Source organism: Nycticebus coucang, chromosome 3 (assembly GCF_027406575.1).
Source record: "Nycticebus coucang isolate mNycCou1 chromosome 3, mNycCou1.pri, whole genome shotgun sequence".
In the NCBI taxonomy this organism is placed as follows: domain Eukaryota; kingdom Metazoa; phylum Chordata; class Mammalia; order Primates; family Lorisidae; genus Nycticebus; species Nycticebus coucang.
The window spans coordinates 25749738-25776581 of record NC_069782.1 but is presented as its reverse complement, the minus strand read 5'-3'; the positions used below and the strand labels follow the sequence as shown (position 1 = coordinate 25776581).

General features: G+C 43.3%; 1 protein-coding gene and 1 non-coding gene across 2 annotated transcripts in view; one reads left to right on the top strand and one right to left on the bottom strand.

Annotated features, from left to right (window-relative positions):
* ELK3 (ETS transcription factor ELK3) overlaps nt 1–26844 on the top strand; it is a 75058-nt gene that overhangs the window by 6331 nt on the left and 41883 nt on the right. Inside the window, exon 2 of the mRNA XM_053585275.1 lies at nt 24466–24674. Within this exon, the coding sequence (XP_053441250.1) occupies nt 24468–24674 (207 nt within the window). The 5' untranslated portion in view covers nt 24466–24467. The remainder of the gene's footprint in view (nt 1–24465; nt 24675–26844) is intronic.
* LOC128582711 (U6 spliceosomal RNA) lies at nt 20472–20574 on the bottom strand. Its single transcript, XR_008379158.1, has one exon. It is a non-coding gene; the product is annotated as a U6 spliceosomal RNA (small nuclear RNA).

Here is a 26844-nt window from a genome sequence, read left to right as displayed (position 1 = left end):
CACCAGCCCCAGTGCATGTGGCCGGTGCCCTACCGACTGAGCTGCAGGCACCACCCCAAATGCACAGATCTTTAGTGTTACTGTATACACCTTTGACATCCCCAAGAGAAAAATATTTCCTTCATCCCAAAACATTTCCTGTTTTTTTTTTTTTTATTTCTTTATGGCAATTTCAATTTCATGATTCTACCATGTAGATTCTTAAACCCCAGAACACCTTGATAAAATACTGCAGTATTTTTATTCATTCTGTTTTGGTTGAAAATAAATCATTAGAGGTGTAAAGGTTTATGTCTGTAATCCCAGCACATTAGGAGGGTGGCTGGATGGCTCGAGGCCAGGTGTTCAAGATCAGCCTGGGGAACAAAGTGAGAATTTGTTTCTACAAAAAAAGAAAACACTTTTAAAAAATTTAAAAATCATTATGATATATAGGTTTTCTCATCATACAATCAGAGGAACAAAATCCCTTGTGTATTACTTAATATCCCCCAAATATTTAGACTAGCCAAAAGTAATGTGTATTGTAGGGAAAAATATATTTCTTTTTGGGTTGAACTAATTGGATTGAGGGAAAACTAATCTACATGGCTTCAGTTTCTTTGGCTTGAGGGTGAAGTGATTTAAAGTGGTTAGAAGGCCTAATTTGTACGCTACTCTTAGAGTAAAGAACTTGAATTCTTCTCAGAGTTGTGGAAGTGCGATGTGATCTTTTGCTGTTATCCTCAAACAGCTGACTTATAGACATATACAGTAATTTAAACAAACTACTGTTTTTGTGGAGGGAAAAAGAGTTCCCCATAAGTTGTCCTTTTAATTCCATTTGGCCCCTTACTGAATGAGGAACACCCCAATGGAAGGTCACTGTTAGCCGCTATTCTTCCTTTCCGCCTGGTCCTTTGAGGTTTGGGATAGGCAGTACCCAGTTCTTTGTTTCTTTTCTTTTTTGTAGACAGTCTTGCTCTGTTGCCGCAGGTAGAGTACAGTGGCATGATCATAGCTCACGGCAAACTGCAAATCCAGGGCTCAGTCAATCTCCTTGGCTTAGCCTCCCAAGTAGCTGGGATAGCAGGTGTATGCCACTGTGCCTGGGTAATTTTTTCTGTTTTTGATAGAGATGGAGTCTCAGGCTTGTTCAGACTGGTCTCAAACTATCTGGCCTCCCAGAGTGCCAGGATTACAGGTGTGAACCACCTCACCTGGCCTGGCAGCACTCATTTCTAATGAGGCAGAGCCACCTCATTCTTGGGAACACCTGTGACTGTCTCTTGGTTGGGTCTTGAATAGCACCAGACAGGATTTTGGTCACCTGGTTAAATCCCCACTCTTTTCTTCTGATGGTCTTTGAAGGTGCCCTGTCCCCCACTGCTGTATCTTAGGGTTCCCACACTCCCTCTAACCCCTTTCCCATCCCTTCTCCATCTCGGAACTAGAACAATCCTTTCAACACAGAGATCTAACCACGTCACTCCTCTCCTGAAAATCTTCCATGGCTTCAGTTTAGAGCAAAGACTAAAATCTACCTCTTTGCGTACTTGCCCTGGCAGTGGAGGCCCCATTCTCTGTCTATGGCTTAAGCTTTCTTACCCTGTAAAGCTACCTTTCTCTTCCTCAATAAACTTCGTTTCATGCTTGCCTTAAAAAAAACCCCCAAAACAAAATCCTTGACATAACCTACGAGATGTGGTCTGGGCTGAGCCACGCTGGCCTTTCCTTACTTCCTCAAATGCTTGAGGTGCCCTCTGTCCACTGGGCTTTTATAAATGCCGTTCTCACTTGGGAATCCTCTTCCCCTGTTCCCCACTCCCATCAGTGTTGCAAACTCCACTCTGCCTGTGGACCCTCATTACTCATTAATACCCTTTCTCCAAAACTCAGGAACCAAGGAGATGTGTCCCTCATTATCTGAAGTCACTGTTCACACCTTTGAACACCTTCGGTTCTGCTAGAGAGGGACGCTGCGCACATCTGTGTCATGAGGAGTCCCACATCTGTAGTGCCTGTCAGCCTGTAAGCTCCCTTTGGGCCCACTCTCTGTTTTTCTCATCCTTGTATTTATCCCAGCACTTTGTACAATACCTGGCACTCAATTGAATTGGAAAGGGAAAAGCTTGTTGATAGAGCCTCCCCCGTCTTGCCATTGGACTTGGTAAAGCACTTTGTTGCATGCCTATATTCATAAAGACGGGCAAAAAGGTCCTTTATCCCATTTCCCTTACTTTCTGTTCAGACTTGCAATAAAAGCATATATAGAAATCAGGTTAGTTTATTAATATCCTAGAGGACAAGCTTTAGCCCTGTTGTTGATATCAGTATTATTATTATTATTATTTTGTTGTTGTTGTAGTTTGGCCGGGGCCGGGTTTGAACCCGCCACCCTCACCAGCAGCCTATCCACTGAGCCATAGGCTCCGCCCTGATATCAATATTATTATACCGAGAATGGTTGGTTAACAGTACAGTTGTCCACAGGATAGTGAAGCTTGAAAAAATTGCAGTGTAAAGTTCTTTCCATATTAGAATTAACCATTGTGGAGCAACCATCATTAGTCTGTAATTATTATTATTATTATTATTATTATTTGAGAGTCTCACTCTGTTGCCTTGGGGGCTGAATGCTGTGGTGTCATTGTAGGTCACAGTAACCTCAAACTTTTGGGCTCCCGCGTTCCTCATGCCTCAGCTTCCCGAGAAGCTGGGACTACAGGTGCCCCCCCCACAATGCCTGGCTAGTTTTTTTTTTTTTTTTCCTATTTTTAGTAGAGACGGGGTCTTACTCAAGCTGGTCTGGAATTCCTGAGCTCAAACAATCCGCTCACCTTGGCCTCCCAGAGTGCTGGGGTTACAGGTGTGAACCACCTTGCCTGGCCTGTTAAGTCTGTAATTAAAGATTTCAGTTGACTAAATTTTCATTGTCCCCTTGGGTAACAACCACTTTTTAGTTCCGTAGTGTTCACAGTTAAACTTCCTTCACTTACTTTAAAACCTGTGTGTTTAGCTTTTGTCCATAACTTTTTGAAATTAATGATGTCTCTGATTGAGTTTTAAAATAATACAAGACCCTGCCTGTGTGATGATGAAAAGATGAGTAACTCAATACCCAAATTATTTTTGGTGAAGGAGCATTAGGGCTCCTAGTTAATTTCATTCAGCTGGATTTCACCAAGGAGTAATTTGTTGATAGTCAGACTTTGATTAACTGTAATGTTTGATTAAGCAGATTTTCTACTGGTACTTAATTGTCAGAAAAGAGAGATTAAAACAGCAGCTGCCGCCATCATCACCCAATAAACCCGAGGACTCATGTGAGGGTAACTGTAGGAATTCTCTGTGGGAATTGACTATGGGAATTCTACATTATCTCTACCTACAGGTCACCATCAACCTCAGAATGAGGGTACTGAGGCCCAGGATAACAGTAGAATACTAATATAGTAGCTCCTCCTTAGCGGACCACCTCCCTACATTGACCAACTCCTTAAGTTGGCCTAATTTTCATAGACTGGACATGTTCTCTGTGTATGTATCAGCGCAGTAGGCCTCGTTCCTTATGTCAGCCACCTCTGTATGTTGACCAGTTTGTTTCAGTCTCTTGGGTGGTCAACTTACAGAAGTTCTACTGTGTTCTATTAAATAACGTTCTAACCAAGAAAAAAGGTAGAATGATGTTCTGACACTGAAAGTAGAGAACGTGTCCTTGGTTAATAGAACTGGAACTGGAACTCCCACCACCCCCCTTTTTATCATCTTATTAGAGTTTGGAAAGTTTGCCTTCAGAGACTAAAGGACAAGCCCTTCCGTTCAAGTTTATTCCAAAATGAATGGGACAGTATGTGACCTCAGCTTTTGCTGCTGCTCTATACAGAGTCACTGTGCCTACGTAGGGTTTAAAACCTGGTTCTGTACTGAGGGCGGAAGCATAAGGGAGGGTTTATTTAAACTTCTGCATCCCAGGGAATTGTCATTTCACTCTGAGAAGTCAGAAGAGAACCTGGATTTGTGATACAATGTTCTAGGAAAGAGGAATGCCTAGATTCCTGATAATTTCAGCAAGTCCCTTCATGAAGAAACCAGGCCGTTTGGTGTATTTGGAACACTGTATGTGAGGTGCAGTGCCTCAGATTTCTTATATGATCTTGAAATCCTCTGGAATCTAGAGTTCGCGAGCATTGGTAGGGAAGTTATTTCTGCTAAAGTCCTGCCTGTTTTTACCAAGCTCCAGATACTGATCATTTAGACCCCAGGGCACTGGATGTTTTTTTTTTCCTTTTCTTTTTTAAAAAAGCATTTTAGAGCACATGCCTCCAGATGCTTCCGTTGATGTCGGAGTGAGGGTTAGAAACGATTGTCACATCTTTGCTGCATACTAGCCTCGTGCAAAAGTGCCTCAGTGGACTTTATCTTTGATAGTTGAGGCAGAAATACAAGAGTCAGGTGTTCCTGTCCTTCTAATTTACTTTTTTTCTTTAAACAGGGTCTGGTTCTGTCATTAGAGCTAGAGTGCAGTGGCATTTAATTCACTTATTTAGTTGCTATAGCATTTTTCTTTCCTTTCCTTTTTTTTTTTTAAAGGTAGGGTCTTGCTATGTTGTCCTGGCTGGAATGCAATGGCTCAATCATAGCTCACAGCAGCCTTAAACTTCCAGGTTTCAGCAATCCTCCCTCCTTAGCCTCCTGAGAATCTGAGACTACAACCTGGCTAATTTTTAATTTTTAAAAATTAGAAGAGAGAAGGTCTTGCTATATTGCTCAGGCTGGTCTCAAACTTCTGGCCTCAAGCAGTTCTTCTGCCTCCGCCTCCCAAAATGCTGTTATTACAGGCAGGGTTACCATACCACAGTCTGCTGTGCCATTAATTCTCAATTCTGTGTTAATGATAAATGGAGTAATTTGAAGAGTGTTAAAGAATTTCTTTTTCAAACAATATTTACCCTCAATGAATCCAAAACAATAAAAAAGAAAAATATTTATTACATTAAAAATTTTTTTTAATTTATAAACAATTTTTGCTTTATTTTTCTTTTGTTAGCACTTAACAATTTGATCTTAAAGGAAAAATTTGGCTGAAAGTGTATTACTTCAATTCTACACTTACATGGTGTTCAAAGATGTCTTGAATCAAACTAAATGACCCAAGTATATGTACTGTGGGTTTTTAAAAGACTGGGGTGGGGGGGTGTCACTGCTCTCAAATAAGATCGTTGTCCTGCTTTGATTTAAATCAGAGTTGAACCACAAGAACAGCATTTCTTTGCCCTTTGCCACATCCTTTGTGTGTGTTTTTAACCTAAATATTAAAACCTCATTTGTCTTTAAGAAAGTAGGAACTTGAAGATCTTGATGTAGAAGATCATATAGGCACTAGATGATTAAACTATGTTATCTGGTAAAAAGAGTGATTTCCTTGAGCAAGAGAGAAAAAAAATCAGTAAAGCAAGATCTGACTGTTGTTACTGTGTGTGGTTAATATATTCACCCTGAACAGTTATGGGAAGAGTGGGTGGATTACTAAGTTGTAGGCAACATTTCAAAAATGAACTAGTGAAGGTAGTGGGTGGCAGGTGCCCACCTGGGAATTAGGGCAGTGAGGGTGCTTTGGGGCGTGGATCCGATATTCGGTGCTAATGCCACCAGCCAGGCCTGTCTCTTCCATCAGTTGCTTTTGGTGGCCTTTGTGTGAGAACATTCCTTGCACAGGAATGAACCTTTAGTCTGATGACAGTTCTAATGTTATTTTGTCCATTTATTCAGTGTGTTTTGGCAGCTAATAAAACAATTTAAAGTATTAGGCCTTGGGAGAAGATTATTTAGTTTTGAAATCACTCATTCTTTATTTTTACCTGGTTTAGAAGTCATGGTGCCCAGCAGGCACACCAAGATAGGAGGTATTTTCTGTATGTCCCACTTAACATCAGGCTTGGTTTCAACACAGACTCAGTGAAAAGTGAGAAGCTTTGACTTTCTCTTTGACCTTCATGCCGTTATAATTTTCCTTCATGTTCAAAAGAACTTTATTAGAAGTTATTTACATTTAGAAGATACCCTCTGCGTTTGGCACCATAACCATCCTATGTAGCTAGACTTGATATGGTGTATGAAAACATGAGGGGAACCTGCAGGCGGGGAGAATAAAGTTTAAAACGGGCCAGTTACTGCCTCTGTGACTTGAGATGCTGCTCAAATCCTCCACAGATGTCCACCACATGAGCAGGTGATGATATTTTGAAGACTGCAGATTCACTGTTTTTTATAGAATCTCTTCCAAAGTGCATATATTATCATACTAGATTGACGTATAAAAGTTTATACCTGGAATTTGCATTTCCTAAACCAGGAAAGACTTGTGGAAGAAAAACGGTGAAACTAACCAGTTCCTTGCATGGGGAACCGCACCTGTCAGGTAGCTCTAATGAAGATGTTCCTGGTGATCTTTCAGTCACAACATCCACTTTCTCAAGAGTACTACATATAGTAGGACCCAAGACCAGGTAATGTCAACATGACTCAGCTAAATCTTGACATTGCTAGGAACCATCACATTTTGGCAAATGTTACATTTCGAGAAAAAGAAAAAAAGTGATTTATAATACCATTAGCCCTTTGTGAATTATCAGCAGTTCACATACGCTCTGCTGGAAAGTTTTAGCACTGATCCTATGTTTTCGAACAATGTCAAGATCAACCAGTGAATATCATTTATTTAAAAAGAGATCTTTAAAATGGTGTCAATGGATTTATTTACTCCAGGAGAAGGAAAGTTACCTTTTTCAGGAGGGCTGATGTTGGGGACTGTTTTTTTCTTTTAGTGACTTCACTGCCCAGAAATCACCAAAGAAACGTTTCTTTATAATTTAAAGTTATATAGACAAGGCAAGAAGGCCCCCAGTTTCCCTGTGAAGAGCGCGCAGGGTTTCTCTCCTTCTCCAGGCCACTGCCAGGATTTTCTGTGGAGGAAAGCTGGAAGGGGGAGGAGGGACAAGGGTTCCTATTGCTCCATCCAGTTCCCAAGCAAATTCTAGCCTGATGTGTCATGCATGTATGAGAAGCAGGCACTGGTGAGACGTGTCTTGGAGGCAGCAGATGAAATGGAGCCAAACTGCATCCATGGGGAGACCGTGGGACCCACAGTGGCCTTGGTAGCACAGGTGGGGGAGGGGAGAAGCAGTGCTCACCCTGGAGGGAGTTGTGGGGAAATGGGAAATACGAGCCCCAGGGGAGGAAAAGGCTCTGTGTCATTCCCCAGGGCAGAACTTGAGCAGAATCGCTATTCACAAGTCAGAAGTGGCCTAGACCAGGTGCAGCTGGGTCAGGGGAAGGGGAAGGCACACTGATGGTTGTTACCTCTTTGCCAGGAAGTGCTTGTCGCTGCATCAAGACTGGGGTGCCCAGCACAGCTGTGCAGGCTTTCCAGTCCCCAGGGTCTCCTGGGGGTCCTTCTGAGAGGAAGGGATGGTGTCTCAGCCCACACCTGACCCTACCTGGGAAGCCTTCCATTCTTCCTGACCCTGGTGTAGCCCACTGTACGTGCATTTGTGCGAGGGAGAGGGCAGATGTGATGGTAAAGGGCATTCCTAAGCAGATTATATTGCAGGTTACCATCACTGGATAAAGGGGGCGGGGGTCCAGATTTTTAATTAGAATAGCTAGAGCATGAATTTTTCTCTTACCCATATTTTATCTTGCTTTTTTTTTCTCTGTTTCCACTGGGTGGTGCTGCAGGAATTCCTATCTTTTGCCTTGGATCTACCCTTCCCAGAAAGACGCCTCTAAAGCATAATAGGAGGAAGTCCTGATTTAGAAAGATTTTACAGTTTCAACACAATAGAAGAGTTTGGAGGATGCTCTGGCAGGAAATGTTTCAGTTTCTGGATGTGGAAAAACCACATCATTTTGTATCATGCAAAAGCAAGTTCTCATCGCACCGGGTATATACTTCTGACTTTCATCAACTTCTTATTTAGCACAGAAAAGCTTTCACGTTTATCTGAAAGATTACAGTTTCGATTCCCGTGGAAGTGGGCTGTAAGATTTCCTTTACTTTGATTTTCATAATACCGTGTTAAAGTATTCAAGTCAATAAACGTTTTCTGATGTTGACAACCACAGATTTAAGAAAATACTTCTGTTAAGGCTTTGTTTGAAGCTGAAGACATTACTCCATTTTTATTTTAAAGACTATTTATACATTGTATTGAAAAGGATTACACATTTTTACTTTCAAAATACTTTTAATCTTATAAAGTCTTTAGCTGATAGCACTCATGTAGGGAGAGAACTAGGGCTGGCCTCACACCTTTTACAGATGGGAAGGTTGAAAGAGAGAAGTCATCATCCCTACAGCAGATCACACAACTCTTCAAGGCTTTGTCTGCAACTTTTTTTCCTTATACACAGGAAAATTGAGTTTTATTAATATTAATGATGCAAAAATTTGGGTAAAAGATTTTCCATTCGAGCAAAGGCCTTTGCAATATAAAAATCAAGAATAGTATGAAGGGACATGCCCGCTGGAGGTGAGGAAGTTCATTAATTTGAAGTTCAAATTTAATAACAGTTAGCAAGATTTCCGTAAGTGTTACTTACTACAAAACAGCTTGTTAAACACGGGTTTTCAGGTTCTTAGAACCTGAAACATGGCTTCCCTAGAGGAATTTCTTTTTTACTTTATTTTATTGTAGAGACAGGGTCTCACTCTGTTGCCCAGGCTGGAGTACAGTGGCATGATCGTAGCTCACTGTAGCCTTGAACTCCAGGGCTCAAGTGATGCTCCTGTAGAGATATTCCTTTAACTGGAAAGTTTTTGAGGCCCTGCTGGGTGCTAGGTCACCTTGCCAGGTACTGTCAGCTCACAGTTTCAGTAGGGTTCTCAGCCTGTCCCTGTTCACACTTGAAGTGTTCCTGATGATTCATTCAGAGTGAGGTGAAATGCAGACTGTTTTGGACCAAGAGGAACTAAATTACAGAAATCATAGCTTCTTATGTCCTGTTTGCATCTCTTGGAGCCAACTGTGCTTATTAGTGGGTGAACCTGGAGCCTATCTATCTTTTTTTTTTTTTGAGACAAAGTCTTACTTTGTCATCCAGACTAGAGTGCTGTTGGCATCACTCTACCTCATTTAGCAACCTCAAACTCCTGAGTTCAAGCAATCCTCCTGCTGCCTCAGCCTCCCGAGCAGCTATGACTACAGGTGCCTGCCACAAGGCCTGGCTAATCTTTTTCAGGGTCTCGCTCTTGCTCAGGCTGATCTCAAACGCCTGACCTCAAAGGATCCTTCCACCGTGACCTCCCAGAGTGCTAGGATTACAGGCATGAGCCACTGCGCCCAGCCAACACCAATATACAGATATTTTGAAAGAGAAAATTGGTTAAAAAATGGTGGAAAGATGGGGTCAACTGGAGACAACAGATAAGATAAAACCTGAATGAACAAGGAAATTTCCTGATTTGATTCCTAGTGAGAATGTTACAGTGCCCTAGGAATTAAAATGAGACTTTCCTCTTAGCTGGCAGCGAGGTGTGTATCTAAGAACATCTAAGAAACGAAGGCTCTGCATGTACCAGGAAGCATATGTGTGGTGATAAAAAACTTGGACTGTGGAGCCAGATGGCCCTAGATATGGGTCTCTGTTGGCCTGTATTACTCCTGTGGCCTTGAGTGTCTCATTTCAGCTTTTTACGTCATAGCTTCCTCATGGGTATAGCGAACTGAGAATATTAAATTTAGACGGCACATGTTAAGACTCAGCACAATGCCTGGTACGTAGTAAATGGTCATCAAGTGTTAGCATTAAAAAAGGAAAGCTCCTCTTTAATGAAATAATGGGCTTTTTGTTATAAGCCCTGTTCTTGAGAATTTTCCATAGAATCTCAGTGTTGCTGGTGGCAAGAGGCTATAACTAATATTTTCTTAGAACAAGGTCTTCACTGGGAATTTACCAGTAGCTTTTTAGAATTATCTTTAGAGTTTTACAAAGCCTGCTGAAATTGTATGTATTTTGAATCAATATTTTTTTTTTTTCCTGTAAAGCATTTTAGATTCTCAAAAGGGTTTATGTACCAATACGTGAACAAGGTACTACTCTGGGGATGTGATTGTGTGTGTATGTGTCTATTCTAAGTATGCATACATGTTTTAGGTTAAGTATTTAAGATTGCTGGTGTTTGACTATTTCTGACCCATAAAAACAACAGTTTCATATAATTCAACTTAATAGCTGTGGTATGGTTAGGAAACATAATTTGAAATAGAAGGAGACAAATTATAATGAGGTGTGATTATAACTTATTTTTAGGTATTATTTATCAAAGCCTAGCACATTAAAATTCATCAGGTAGGGCTCGGTGCCTGTAGCACAGTGGTTACTGCGCCAGCCACATACACCAAGGCTGGCGGGTTCAATCCTGGTGGGGCCAGCTAACCAACAATGACAACTGCAACAAAAAATAGCTGGGCATTGTGGTGGGTGGTTCCTGTAGTCCCAGCTACTTGGGAGGCTGAGGCAAGAGAATCGCTTAAGCCCAAGAGTTGGAGGTTGCTGTGAGCTGTGGCGCCACAGCACTCTACTGAGGGCGACACAGTGAGACTCTGTCTCCAAAAAAAAAAAAACAAAAAACAAAAAGATCATCTGGTACCCTTGGACCACTAGTAATCATATTTATCCAAAATAATTTTTACTGTGTCCAGGATTATGAAATAGTCTTTAATTTTCATGGGAGATTTATTGGTAGCTTTGTCACATCAAATAAATCATGTTTCTAGTTTCACACTCTTTTGTGTCAGCGCTTTTTTTTTTTTTTTTTTTAATTTCAGGGTACAAACAACCAGGTCACCATTTTTGAATTTGTTAGGTAGAATCCCTCTTGTAGTTGTGTCCCACACCCAAAAAGTGTGCCCTACGCCCCCCACCTTGTGCCCTTTAAGTGGAGGTACACCGTTCCCCCTTCTCTCCCCCCCTTCTCTCCCCCCAACTTGAATGGAATTAAGAGTTTCATACTCTTCTGATCCAGCTGATCTCCTACTACTGGTAGGAGTATCTGCTTAGTCTTTCTCCCCTGTTGAATTCATAGGGTTCATTACTTTGGGGAGGAAAAAAAATCCTGAGTTTTCTTGGGCGATAAGACCATCGCTGTTCTTTCAGGAAGCAGAGTTTGGCTGCCGTGTGGAGGGTTAAAACAGAACTGACACACAAGACAAAATGAAACCAGAGCTGCGTTTACAAAGTGGGACAGATGTGGGAGGCCAGGTTTCCTGTGGCCCATTTTCCAGTTTCCTGCCTGCAACCTGCAGAAGAGGAAGCCCAGTGTTACCAGTATGAGCAGTGGAGCGGGACGTGCTTCAAACCGGAATTAAGAGACATGCAAACAACACGGACAACAAAAACAATGGCCCAGAAAGTGAATGTTTGGGTTTTAGTCCAGAATTGTCTGGGAAGGAACAACCCATCTGTTGAAAGAAAAAGCCTTGTCAGCAGAGCCTGTATGTACTTCTACAGGAGATTTTATGAGGGTACCTGGTTGTAGGAACCTCTGGTTTTTATGGGCCTCCTCATCTTTCAAGACATGGTCTGTTGTTTTAGTACAGTTGGTTACCTGAAAAGATTTTCCCTGCAGTGCCCAGAACTCCTAAATCTGTTTCCTGGGCATGATATACGAGGGAGGGGGCTGTGGTTAACCAAGTGGCTATAACAAACTACAGCCTCAATTTGCGAATACTGGGTGACCAGTTGGCTGCTTTGATCTAGGCAGCTTCTATTCTTTTAATTGCCCAATAACATTTTTGTCTGACGTTTTCAAAGAAGAGATTAAATGGAGACGTGTATGTTGACGATTACACATCATGCACTCCGTGCGGCTAACTGGCGAGCCACGTGGCCCAGGCAGTGAAGACAACCCTGGAAAAGTGTTAGAAGGGGTGGAGAAAAGAAACATAAAATTATTCCATGTCTAGGCTCTTTAGTTAATTTTGGAAGAGACTGCGAAGTCAGATATTAATCCAATCCTCATTTTAAAGAAATTAAGATCCAAAGAAATTGTGATTCATTGCACATCTGTTTATGGAGTACCTGTTGTTTGGTGCAATGCCGGAATTCCTGGGATGATGCTAGTGAAATGGAATAATCTCCCCATTATCCGGCACCCATGGGGACTGAGTGCAGTTTCTGTTTGCTTGAGAGTTACTACTAACAACTACTACTACTATAAACAGGCCTCATTCTGTGCCTCATACTAAACTATAGCACACCATAAACCCTGTATCAATTTGATATTAATATTGAAATACAGTAGTGAAAAGCAAATTAAGACAAATAAAGACAAACTTTAGTTACTGTAACAGTTATAGTGTATTATAAACAGCTTTGTAAATGCAGTGTACAATTTAAATGGCAGTCAGTACACTTTTAGACTTCGCTACCAGATTTTTTTTAGCTTCATGTAACACATTAACTCTTAAAACTGTTATAGAGAACCCGTGGGCACAGTGGGAGTGACACAGGAAGCTTCAACTCACTGATGAGTGCCTTACTGATGGCACACTGCACCAAGTATTGAACTCTTGAGGTCTTTTTTTTGTTTTTTTCTTTTTGACAGGTCACATACTGATTGCTTGAGTTCTGGACAATGGGGAATTTACTGTAATGGCTATAAATAAATACATCTAGGTGGGGCGCCTGTGGCTCAAGCAGCTAAAGCACCAGCCACATACACCTGAGCTGGCGGGTTTGAATCTAGCCTGGGCCCGCAAATAACAATGATGGCCACAACTAAAAAGTAGCCAGGTGTTATGGTGGGCGCCTGTAGTCCCAGCTACTTGGGAGGCTGAGGCAAGAGAATCGCTTGAGCCCCGGAGTTGGAGGTTGCTGTGAGCTGTGATGCCACGGCACTCTACCGAGGGCGACAGCTTGAGGCTATGTCTCAAAAAATTAAAAAAATCTGTTTGTGGAGACCTTGTTGAAAGCTTTTAATGTATAGAGCATTATAATGCTTACAATGTGCTGAGCTTTTTCCATACACCATCTCATTTCAATTGTCTTTGTTGGTTTGAGGTGTAGAGAAACAGGTGTATGCTTCTGTGGCAGCCAGTTCTTTATTTACTCTGCACTGTTCTGCTCCAGGCTCCAAAAGAACAAACTCTGTACCAGGAATCTTAAGAAGTTTTGGGAAGTCACCAAGTTTGGGATCAAAGAGGGACTCACATGAGGCAGCCTAGGATGAAAATAGACCCTTTCCCGTCTCTAGTGGGCCTACTCTGAAAATGTGGGATGACACAGGGCTGGGTTGTGCAGTGTGGGCTGGCTGGGAAATGGCATGAGTTTACAGACGTGGTGGGAGGAGGAGGAGTGGCTCAAAGTACTTTCCCAGCCACAGTTAGTATCACCCTCCATTTACTCTTCCAGTGAAAACTCACCCATTTTAAAGTTGCCTATGAACCAATTGACTTACTTCTAATTTGCCCAGAGACAACACAGAGTTTCAGAAGTAAAGAGGGGTAGTTCATACACGTAATAAATTGCGTATGTTATTACAGTGGTTGTCAGTGATTTCCTCCAAAATTTTTTTTTTTGCTAACATGGAGGAACATTGCAAACTAAGGGTAAATAGATTGAACACTACCTACCTCTCTTTCCCTGTTCTTTTTGCTCTTTAAAAAATGGACAATTTTTACTTTTTTAAATTTTGAAAAATTAAAATTTTTTTTTTAGAGACAGGGTCTCACTCTGTTGCCTACGCTATAGTGAAGTGGAATTATCATCATAATAATTATTATTTTGAGACAGAGTCTCACTATTTTGCCCTTGGTAGAGTGCTGTGGCATCACAGCTCACAGCAACTTCCAACTCTTGGGCTTAAGCTATTCCCTTGCCTCAGCTTCCCAAGTCGCTGGGATTATAGGCCACAATGGTTGGCTATTTTTTGTTGTGGTTGTCATCGTTGTTTAGCTGGCCTGGGCTGGGTTTGAACCCGCCAGCCTCTGTGTATGTGACTGGCACCTTAACCACTGTGCAATAGGCATCCAGCTGTGAAGTGGAATTATTACAGTTCACTGTAAACTCCTGACCTCATGCAAGCCTCTAAAAGTGCTGGGATTATAGGTGTGAACCATTGTGTCTGGCCAAAAATGAACAATTTGTAGATACTCACAGAATGAGAATAAAAACATTATTTGTTAATCAACAAAAAGAGCTTCGGAGGACAGGAACTTGGCCTCATGCATTTTTTTTTTGTACAGGTAGTGGCAATAATTACAATTTCTTTTGCAAACTTTAATAATCTTCCTTCACAAAAATAATAAAGACTTCAGAATTTATGTGGCTATGCCTTTGCTAAATGTTATCCTTATTTATTTAATGCCTTGCACTTATTCTGAGCTAAGTTATTGCAGTCCCTGCAAAATAAAAAATGTTGTTTTCCAATTCCTTGATTTAAGAAGAGGGTTTGTTTTCTATAATGAAATGGTTTCTGCCCTTTCACTTAGACAGTGATACTGGCACAGACACACTGCACAGAGGGGTTGAACTTCTACGAATTTTCTGTAAGAAGTGTTCAAATTCATCCTCAGTTTTCTAACCATGCAAGTGAACAAAAAGGTGTACTTGATTAGCACCTACTTTGTTTATTCCTTACACAGAAGGTTTTCTCCTTTCCTTAGACTCTCCTATTTTTTTTTTTTAAGGTTGGCTATTTTCTTTAGTTACCACATGTAAGCTTAAGAAAATCAAAGATTTAATAATTCTGCCTCGTCCACTCCCACCGCAGCAAAAATGAGACGGGGAACATAGAAAGAGAAGCGCTGGGTAGGTTGCTGTCAATGCAAGGAACAGTAAGTGGGCATTTCCACTTCTAAGGATGCAAGCGGTGGAGGCGGACTCATGTTCAGTCGACGTCTGGCGCCACCTTGTGGCTGGCAGAAAGAGCGGCCTGGGAAAGGAGTGCGCAGCTTCTGGGGGGCTGGAGACCCCAGAGGTTGACATCAGGCTTGTGAACTGACAGCTCTCACATAGGCGGAGGGGGGCGCAGAGGACAAGGAACTCTTGGTACATTCTGTCTATGACACCTTTTTCTTTGAAGCTTCTGGTGAATCAAGGATAAAACAGAACTAAAGGGGTTGGCTCAGTGCTTGTGGCTTAAGCGGCTAAGGCGCCAGCTACATGCTCCTGAGTTGGCGGGTTCGAATCCAGCCCAGGTCCGCCAAACAACGACGGCTGCAACCAAAAAAAAAGAAAGAAAAGACTAAAGGGGACACAGAAATGCTGTAGAACCTCTGTAAGTTGGCCAACATACAGAGGTGGTCAGCATAAGGAGCTAGTCCTCCTGTACTGATAGGTACTTGTGGTGCATGTCTGGTCCGTGAAAATTAGGTCAACTCAAGAAGGTGGTCAGCTATGGACGTTCTTCTGTATTTTCATATTATTTATATTCTTTAAAAAGAAAGAGTTGCTGGGTGCGGTGGCTCACGCCTGTAATCCCAGCACTTGGGAGGCCGAAGAGGGTGGATTGCCTGAGCTCACAGGTTCTAGACCAGCCTGAGCCAGAGCAAGACTACATCTTTAAAACAAACAAACAAAAATAGCTGGGTGTTGTGGTAGGCTCCTGTAGTCCCAGCTACTTGGGAGGCTGAGGCAAGAGGATTACTCTAGCCCAAGAGTTTGAGGTTGCTGTGAGCTGTGACACCGCAGCACTCTACTAAGGGTGACCAAGTGAGAGTCTGTCTCAAAACAAAACAAAACAAAACAAACAAATGAAAAGTAAATAAATGTCAATTCTGATATGGGGACAGTTAAAAAAAAGAAAGAGAAACCCTAAATAAATAAAAACAAGAGTTGAAAATACTGAAGGAAGGCAGACAACAATTACTCTGAGTGTGCAAAAATGTCCCCCCGCCTCTGTGGCAGTGGTCAAGTGCTTTCCTCAGGGGCCACCTCCAGCCTGACCATGAAGGAGCCCCAGGGGCTCCATCACAAGCAGTGCTGTCTTTGCTGACTCTTGGCTTGTCATTTTGGAACATTTCTCTTTTCTTTCCTTCTGATCCAATGGCTCTCATCTACTTGACTTCCCTCTCCCCTCCAGAGATTTCAGGTAGATGGAAGCAGAATCAGCTCCAAGGAAAGTGTGAGCACCCAAGGGCCCTCTTTGCTGAGGTTGTGACATCTTGGAGGCCTTAGCTCAGCATTTAAACCCTTTTTTTTTTTTGTTAAGCGGACCCGGGCCAAGTTTAAATCCACCACCCCTGGTGCACAGGGCTGGAGCTCTAACCACTGAGCTACAGGCACCCAGCTGTAAACCAGTGTTTCTTTTAATGTTTTTTTTGAACCCACAGAGTCTGGCTCCAGAATCTTCCACTCTGTAGTTTCCCACATAGACAAAAGTGGTTCACTCTCTCACCTGCTTTGAGTTGAAGAAAAAAACTATGATCCAGTCAAAAACTGTGTGTTGTCTAGATTGTGCAGAAGACCCCTCCAGATGATGCGATTCTGATTTTTTTGAAGCTGTTTTATAGACTTGTTAATTGTAGGTAACTGATCACAAAATAATTCTTATCTATATATAGGCCAATTCTGTTCCATTATGGAGTTCCATTGATTCCCCTCTCATCCCTGTTTTTTTCCATTTGCACATTTATCTCAATATTCCTAATCTAGAATATTGATTTTCTTTGTTATTCATAGTCTTTTTTGAACTCATTATAACATCCGTCTGGTTCCCTTGTAGAATAATGAGTGAAATAAAATCTTTAATGTGTGTTCGTTTTGATACCTGTAAGGTGGCCATAATTTTACCCTTTACTTAATTTTTTTTTCCCACACAGGAATTTCTCAGAGAGGCCTTTGATGGTCACCTTTATTCTGCACTGCCCCCTGGGTGCACCCTCTGGTCTTCTCACCACCATAGCCAGCTCTAATTTCCTTTTTCTGAGCACTGTTTACATATTATGTCATGTAATTCATCACGGGTTTGCGGCTTGTGGCCTGTCTTCTCTTGCTGAAGAGTAGCTCTATGAGGACAGAAGTCTCTATTTTGTTTACTGATGTTTCCTAAATACCCAGATGGTGTCTTGGGTGCTCAAAAATAACTGAAGTGGGGAGGGGAGAGAATTGAGTCTTTATGCGGTCTAGTATCTAAAACCATCGTACTTACAAGGATGTATGTTGGAACAGTCATTGCCCTAACTTTTTTTCAAGGGGTGGATGTGTTTCAAACATACAAACATCTGTTGTATGTAAAATTAATTGTTAATTTGGATAGGATGGAGGAGGAATGTACTTTGTCTAGAAATTTAATTACATCATTAAATTACTATCAATTTAAATAGTGAAATTAGTTTACTATTTAAATTGTACATGTAATTTATGTCCACCCTGTATAAGAATTATACATCTTGCCGGGCGTCTGTAATTCTAGCCATCTGGGAGGCTGAGGCAGGTGGATTGCCTGAGCTTACAGGTTCGAGACCACTCTGAACCAGAGCGAGACCTCGCCTCTGCAAGTAGAGGTATTTGTGGTGGGCACCTGTGGTCCAATCTACTAGGGAGGCTGAGGCAAGAGAATCACTTGAACTCAAGAGTTTGAGGTTGCTATGAGCTATGACGCCATGGCATTCTACCAAGGGCGACAAAGCAAGACTCTTGTCTCCCCCCTCCAAAAAAATAAAAAACAAAGGAATTATACATCTTATATCCAGTTTTGGTGCTTATGGCCCAGAGTGGATATAATAAAAATTGCAATAAAAATCATCTGTCAATACTGAGAATGTATTACTTTTTTTCTTGGTTCTTTAAAGGGAGTATGTATATTATTCAAATTGGAGAAGCCATTGTTTTAAATTAAATTTTTAAATTTTGTAGAGCTGGGGGTGGGGGGGAGGGTGTCTCACTGTGTTGCCCAGGCTGATCTTGAACTCCTGGCCTCAAGTGATCTTTTCACCGTGGTCTCTCAAAGTGCTGGGATTATAGGCATAAGTTACCAGGCCCGACCTTGACAAACTATTTTAAATGATAGTCATTTTAAATAACTATCCCATGGCAAGATCAAGGCTATAAATCACAAAGGGAAGGGAGCAGATGGGGCAAGTGGCAGGTAGTGTTGCTCTCTGGAGGGAGTGGGGTGGGTCCCGGCCGGCACCAGTAGAAATCATGAGAGACCATCCAGTTCTTCAGCAGGACTGAGAACATCACAAGGGGGTTGGGGGGGGTCTTTTTCCTGTAAGAGCAGTGATGCCTTTAGAAGTGGACCAATCCTTAAAAGTACAAAGTTCGAATTTGCATAAAGAATGGCATTAAAATACCTGATAGAATTTCATACATTCGGCTCGGCGCCTGTAGCTCAGTGGCTAGGGCATCAGCCACGTACACTGGAGCTGGAGGATTCGAATCCAGCCCGGGCCTGCCAAACAACAGTGACAACTACAACCAAAGAATTGCTGGGCATTGTGGCAGGCCCCTGTAGTCCCAGCTACTGGGAGGCTGAGGCAAGAGAATCGCTTAAACCCAAGAGTTTGAGGTTGCTGAGAGCTGTGACGCCATGGCACTCTACCGAGGGCAACAGCTTGAGACTCTTGTCTCAAAAAAAAAAATTTTTTTTTCATACATTCGAAATACAATCTGGGCAGGGGAAGGAAGGGGAAAGAGAAGCATTTTCTAATTAGAAAGAACTTGGGTCATATTTTTGAAATATCTGGCATTTTTTCTGTGTGTTCTACAGATACTTTTAAGCTGAGTTGTGGGAAATCAGCTAGATGAAGTTGGGCTGGTAAAACATTTTAACTGAAAGCAGTTTTCTGTGTGCCTAATACTGTTATCAGACAGAAATCTCAAGTATGAATACTTTTCTTGAATGTTTTATTTAGTAAGAGCCACACTGTGCTGTTTGAATAACAGTCCTTACAGTGGCGTTCCAATAGATGATGTTATTGTACCTACATCTTAAGATATTGGACTTCATTTTGGATTGTAGGCATCAAGGGATTAATTTAGAAAAATAATCACCTAAATTTTTATTCTGATGAGACGCGTAGATGACTTTACAAATATGCACAATGTTAGTGGTTATTGGAAGAGCATGCCTCCCAGTACAGTGGTAGAACTTTTTTCTTTTCCAACACCCTGGAGGGCAAAATTTGTAGCTGGCAGGGGTATGACGGAACAGACAACATGATTGTATATGAAAATTATTGGTAGATTATGAAACTCGATTTCATCATAATAAAAATACATTAAGAGTGGAACTTAAAGAAACAAAGCGAATGCCCTTGAATGGAGAGAGCCACAGCAGCGGTGTCAACTGGTGGCCCACTGCCCACCTGTCCTCCTCTCCAGCCCCTCATACACCCACCCATCTTAATGACACAGACACTCTGGCCAGAGAAATGATGGGTCCAGAGCTGCCTTGGGCTTCCTTGATAGCCCACAAGGACTTTGGCTGAGTGTAGGAGGAAGGTGAGCTCATGGGGAAATATTTTTGAGTTTCATCTCTGAGTAACGTGTGCCTGGGATTTCCAACAAACAGTAAAGCTCTATGTGACTATACAGTCATTGAAACCGGTAGATCCACCAGGGCGAAGGAGTGGCTGGGGAGAGCTCGCGAGGAGGGGAAGAGGCTGGGCCTGAGCCCTTAGTCACTTCCGCAGGAGCCCTCTTGCTCACAAGCAGCCCTTCTGAGTAATCCTCAGTGTTCTCCCTCACGCCTCCAGCACCACCCAAGCTGCGCCGCTGGGGTGAGTTGCAGGGGCAGCTCTGTCATTCCTGGTATACACTTCCCTGTTTTCCCTCAGCCATGTTCCTCCTTGTCGGAATTCTAGGAACCCCTGAAACAGCAGGTCCTCATCCCCACCTTTTGCTCCTCTCCCTGTTTACTCTCTACTGTTCCACATTTCCTTTTTCTTTCTTCCTTTCTAATATATTTTTTTATTAAATCATAGCTGTCTACATTAATGCATTTATGGGGTACAATGTACTGGTTTTATATACAGTTTGGAATGCTTACATCAAACTGGTTAGCATAGCCTTCATTTTACTTTCTTAACTTCTGTGTTAAGACATTTATACTCCATATAATAGATTTGCCATGCACAATACACCATAGGTGTGGTCCTGCCCATTACCCTCCCTCCACCCATCCTCCCCACCTCCCCTCCGCTCTTCTTCCCCCTTCATCTTGGGCTGTAGTTGTGTTATATTTTTCATATGAAACTGTGGGTGATTATATATTGGTTTCATAGTAGAGCTGAATATATTGGATACTTTGTCTTTCATTCTTGAGATACTTTACTAAGAAGACTATCTTCCAGCTCCATCCAGGTAAACATAAAAGAGGTAAAGTCTCCCATCTTTTTTTAAGGCTGCATAATATTCCATGGTGTACATATACCACAATTTATTAATCCTTTCATGGGCTTATGGGCACTTAGGCTTCTTCCATGACTTGGCAATTATGAATTGGGATGCAATAAACCTTCTGGTATAAATATCTTTGTTATAAAAATATGGAATGCTTCACCAATTTGCATGTCATCCTTGCACAGGGGCCATGCTAATCTTCTCTGTATCATTCCAATTTTAGTATGTGCTGCTGAAGCAAGCACATCTTCCTTTCTTTCTTCCACCTTTTCCTTGGACTGTGGCCGCAGCACCTGTGGCTGTCACTTAGCCTGCTGTGGCCTCTGAGTAAAGGTGGGATCTGCCAGTCCACCCACATTAACAGCATGCTTTTCTGAGTCTAGATACAGCTCATGGTTGTGAACTTGAGCTCTAGAGTGTGAAGATATTGGCAGTGCAGCAAAAGGAGAACTTTTCTTTAAACAAAGATGATATGTTTTGGAATAATCAACTTTTGCTGCAATAGTGCTACATAACAAACTGCCCCAAGAGTCCCCAGCTTGCAGTGGCATTTATTTTTCTCACAAGTCAGCATCAGGGGTGCTGCTTTAGACTCCTGGTGGGTGGGGCTTCCTGCAGGAAGAAGAGCACAGGAGGGAAAGTAAGTGCAGACTTACAGGGCCTGGTAAGACCCCAACTCAGAATCAGAACATCAGTCACTTCTACCTGCTAGTCCATCTGCCAAATGAAATCAGATTGCCAAGACCAGACATTGATGGGGTGGGAAAAAAGTGCTCCACCCTCTCTAGTGCCATGCTGCAGAGTCAGGTAAGGAGTGAAGACCTGTGTACATTTAACTCTTCTGCCCCATAGGGCCTCATAAGTCACTCCCATAGAGCATGCTCTCTGCTACATGGGGCAGGGATGCCATGAAAAGTGATTCCAGGAAGCACAAGAAGCTCCGAGGAGGCCCTGTCGGCGGAAGCACTATGTGTGAAATATGTGGATAGATGTTTCTGTTCCCCTGCTGTCCCATTTGGAACATGATGTCAGTGGGGGGCGGGGGCAGGTAGTAGTGGCTCTCTTATCTGGTGTGTGGGCTGGAGGCTCAGCAGTCCCTTCCATCCACACCTCCAAACCCACTGTAGCCTCTGCCCTTCCGAGCAGGATCCTTCAAGCATCTACTTAGTTTCAAAGATATTTTAAGCTAGTTTACTGTCTGAAGTGTTTGCTGAGAAAACCTCAAGAACTGGAGACAACTGTTAGCAGTTCTCAATGCCAGCAGAGAGAGGAAAATGAGTAGCTCATTCTCCGATCATCAGAAGGGTGGTTCATATTAGAAGCTGGAACCTGTCAGCTGCTGAGAATCCCAGCAGTTGGAGTTAAAAGATGCAGGAGCTGAAAAGGTGGTTTTGATCCAGCAGTGGAATGATTTCCTGTCTTGGGAGTGATGGTTTCGGTGAATATTGATCTTTGTAAAGCATATCCCCTTTAAAGAGCTGTAAATAAAATGTCCCATGGGTACCTGGGCAGCATTCCTAGTCTGCTTTCCTCCAACAGAGGAACTCATGCTGTACCTATGGTGCTCAGAGAGGCAATAAGATGCATTCTTCTGGTTAAACATGTGAAGGGAAATAAGGAAATGAATATTTAATGGTGGCTAGATATTTTCACAGCCATTTTTGTGAGGAAAGAGAGAAAAATAATTGTCAGAATCTGCAGTCTGCCCCTGTCAGAGGAATGCCTGGAGTTAGGAAGTGGACAATGGTATTAAGGTACAAATAACCCTCCCTACAGCAATTATTCTGGCTTCTGTTTTTTGCAGAGTTGTGCATCTTTCTCGTTGCCCCCTGGTTGCTGTCACCCGAGGCTCCCCCAGCACTTAAGTGTCTCCCTGCCATAGTAGGGGCTGAGCCCTAGTTCTTTCTGGGCTTGGTTCTGGAGCTTCTCTGCAGGCGGGGCGCCAGCTTTCCACCTTCTGGCCTTTCCTGGCTTCCTCAGTTCTGTCCTGAGGGTGCTTGAGGTGTCCACTTAACCACACTTGATCTACAGAGAAGCTTTCGTGGCCAGCCTAGCCACCTCTTTTTTCTTTCTTTCTTTTTTTTTTTTTTTTAATAAGAGAAAGGTTTATTTACCATATACATGGAAAAATAACGGGGTGATTAGATTCTAGTATTATATGCCCTCATTTTAGATGGGATGGGGGGGATGAGAATTATTTTGTTTACGATCAGTAACTGCTAACCACTCTTTTCTGATTTAATGAACATTGATACAACAGATGGATCATTATTATTATTATTATTACTTAGAATCAGTGCCCATTGGCGGGGTGTGGTGGCTCATGCCTGTAATCTTAGCACTCTGTGAGGCTGAGGCTGGTGGATTGCCTGAGCTCACAGGTTTTCCCCAAGCCAGAGCAAGACCTTGTCTCTAAAAAAAAAGCTGGGTGTTGTGATGAGTGCCTGTAGTCCCAGCTCCTTGGGAGGCTAAGGCAAGAGAATCACTTGAGCCCAAGAGTTGGAAGTGGCTGTGAGCTATGACACCAGGCATGCTATGGGGGGTGACAAAGTGAGACTGTCTAAAAAAAAAAAAAAAAAATCAATGCTCATTGCCATGTAAGTCCTCAAATGACTAAAGTTGGAAAACTTCCCAGGAGAAAACTGTCCTTGAGGAGACCCCATTTGAGCGGGGTCATGACGGATGAATAGGAGTTCACCAGGCTCCAAAACTAGGGAGCATTTGAGACAGAAGAAACAGTATTTAGGAAGTTCACAACTGAGTCCAAGGAAAAGGATGACTTTTTTTTTTTTGATACAAGAGTCTTACTTTGTTGCCCCCAGTAGAGTGCTGTGACATCACAGCTCACAGCAACCTCAGACTCTTGGGCTCTAGCGATCCTCTTGCCTCAGCCTCTGGAGCAGCTGGGACTACAGGCGCCCGCCACAATGCCCAGCTCGTTTTTTTAAAGAGGGAGTCTCGTTCTGGCTCAGGGTGGTCTCGAACTCGTGAGCTCAAGCCATCCACCCGCCTTGGCCTCCCAGATTGGTAGAATTACAGGCGTGAGCTACCACGCCAGCCAAGGATGCCATTTTATAGGCGCTCTTCTGGCAGAGGGAAAAACAGCTTTTCCCGTCTGGGCACTGGTGACCTTGTGGTTTGCTAGGAAAGGAAGAGACAGGGCTCTGCAATTTGGCCGGGATGGTTTTTGGGTCCCACAGGCGCGGGCTGACGGGACCCTGCTGTGTGCTAGCGCCATGCGCGGTTAGCAGACAGCTGGCAGCTCCTGATACCCGGGGAGTCCCTTCCGTGTGGCGCTCGCCACGTGGTAGGAAGGACCCCGACGCCGGAGACGCCCGCAGTGCGCCCCCTGGTGACGCCGGAGCCCAGATAAAAGCGCTGGGTGCGGGCGGCATCTGCAGCTGGAGGCTGGACGCGGACGAGGCCACCGGATGGGTGGGGACAGATGATCGCGTGAAGCGGGGAAGCGATTGAATGAGGACTCGTTCTGCGAGTGGACTTTTCGCTAGTCACTGTTTATTTATTTACTTATTTATTTGTTTACTTATTTACTTTTTTCTTTTTTGAGCAGAGTCTCACTCTGTCGCCCTGAGTAGTAGAGTGCTGTAGCATCACAGCTCACAGCGACCTCAGACTCTTGGGCTCAAGTGATTCTCTTGCCTCAGCTTTCGAGGTAGCTGAGACTACAGGCGCCCGCCAGGACGCCCGGCTATTTTTTAGAGATGGGGGCCTGGAGGGTCTCGCTTTTGCTTAGGCTGGTCTCGAACCTGCGAGCTCAAGTGATCCGCTCGCCTCGGCCTCCCAGAGTGCTGGGATTACAGGCCTGAGCCGCCGCCCCAGACCTCAATTTTACAGTATTCTGATGCCTTGCGGTCACTTGCGGGATACGTGTGGTGAATAGGGGGCGATCACGGGGCTTCCTGGCTGAGTGGTGGCTGCTTACAAACACGCAGCCAGAAAGCTGCCAGCTCAGGATGGCCTGGTGCGGTGGAAATCAAAGCTACTTTTTATTCTGCGGTTCGCCGGGGCGGGTGGGGGAGGAGAGGGGGTAGGCCGAATAGCCCACTCGGAACCCGCTCCCCGCCCCGTGCATGGCGCCCTGACTGCAGCTCTGACCCGGCCCCTCCTCCCCAGGTATGGAGAGTGCAATCACGCTGTGGCAGTTCCTGTTGCAGTTGCTGCTGGACCAGAAACATGAGCATTTGATCTGCTGGACCTCGAACGATGGTGAATTCAAACTCCTCAAAGCAGAAGAAGTGGCCAAGCTGTGGGGACTCCGAAAGAACAAGACCAATATGAACTACGATAAGCTGAGCAGAGCCCTGAGATACTATTATGACAAGGTAGGCCGTGGGTGACCTTGCAGGAGACCGCTGGGGTGCGGAGTGGAATCCGAGGATTCCCACGTGGAATCCCCCTTCACGTTTCATTGGTGAAAGAAGATTAACAGTGTGTGATGGATTGAATTAGGAATTGAGATGGAGGCAGTCTGTGCCTTTTTTTTTTTCTTGAGGAAGACTATTGAATAGGGCATTTCCCTCCCCTCTGGAAGGTACCGTGGGACTAATTTTGCTTTCCTCTGCGTTTTCATCTGTAGTTAGCCGAAGAACTCGCTAACGATAAAAATGAGATATGGGGAAATTCTGGGGTTTCCCTAATGTTGAGATGCCTGAGTGACAAAATGAATGTTAAAATGTAGAAGGTCTGTTTGGCCAGCCTGGTTTGTTGTTTGCTTAGACAAATTATTTTTTTAACAACGTGGTGCCTCAGTGTCCTGCTTTATTACATAGGAATTATAACACTACCCATCTCAGGTTTATTGTGAAGACTGAGCCGTTAGGTGTCAAGTACTTAGAGCACTGCTTGGTACAGGGTGTTGGCACTTTTATGAGAAACTTCCCTAATTGGAAGAAGAAAACATTTTCATTTTAAGTCACTGACATGAGAGAGAGGGCTTTGTTAAGTGAGCATATAGCTCGGTTGCCAAAGCAAGGACAGTTGGAGTGAGTTGTAATGCATTTCTGGAAAAGCAGTTAATATGCTTGCTAGAGCAAAATTATTGCTATCTAGGATAACCATTTCAGGCCTGTAATTGTTGCCCATTTCTGCTGGAATCTGTTGCCGAATATTTTGTCTCATAGACATAAAGACTTAGCGGAGTCATGATGATGGTAAGCTTTTGTTCTGGTTTTATTGTTCATATTAAAAGGTGAATTAAGAACTGATTTAAATATTAATTCCTCATCTATATTTAAGGCCTTCTCTCTGCCAGCCTCTTTGGAATTCAAGACACAAGGATTACACATTTCAGGAAATAGACATCATTAATTATAAAGTATGCCTTTATATGATCGTAATTGCACATGATTATATCATCAAAATGCTAAAGGTGCTCTCATTTAATGCAGCAATTAATTAATCCCGACTTTCTGCAGAGCTCTACTAAAATATAAAAGCACTTCTTGCAAATTGCCGTGTCTGAAAGCCTCACAGATGGCTTATTGTTTTGCATGTTTCCCAGGTTCTAAGCTCTACAAGGCCAATTGGGACCCCCTCAAGGAAAACAGTCCCTATTGCATCCTGGCAGCGTGCCTAAAAGCTCCTCTTTGAGACTAAAAAAGCATTTTTATTGTTTTAAATCAAGGTGTCAAAGAAATGAAGTCCTGCCTCTGCGTCTGGAACTTGCATTCATTTCTTCACTGGCCTGAGTAGCAGGGCTGAGGGGTATGTCTCCTTAGTACAAAGCGATCTCCTAGGTTGGGAATGCCACTGCTGTTTAGACTACGCCTGATGGCCCTTGGGCAGATTTTTTTTTTGTACAGACAGAGTCTCACTTTATTTCCCTCAGTAGAGCGCTGTGGCATCACACTGCTCACAGCAACCTCCGATTCCTGGGCTTAGGCAATTCTTTTTTGTTGCAGTTTGGCCGGAGCTGGGTTTGAACCTGCCACCCTTGGTATATGGGGCTGGCGCCCTACCCACTGAGCCACAGGTGCCACCCCCCCTTGCGCAGTTTTTTAAAACTCTCTAGAGAAGGCAGTTTTATAGCTTTCAGTCAACAAGTATGTTTTGGTCTTTTCTGTTAGACTTTAAGGCCCCGTGCTGAATACCTTTAAACTTTGCAACAACTCCACGAGACAGGTGCTGCTGTGGTCATCCTCCCTTATACAAGTGAGAGCACCAGAGGGTGAGGCTGCCAAACCTGTTTAAGCTCTCACAGCCGGGAAGCTACAGAGTCTGGATTTGAACCCAGCTGGTCTGTCCAGGATCCCAGCCAAAAGGCACACACAAGCCCTGCCTTCTAGGCTATTCATTTCCTTTGCCTTTGAGCGTCTTGAGTTTCAGACAGGTGATCAGGCTGCAAAAGATATTACAACCTAAGAAGTTTTGTTGATTCCTTTTCTTTTTTCAAATTTATTTTATTTTATTAGGGACAGGATCTTGCTCTGTTGCCAAGCCCAAAGTGCAGTGGCCATAGTTCACTAGTACCTTGAACTTTTGGGCTCAAGTGAT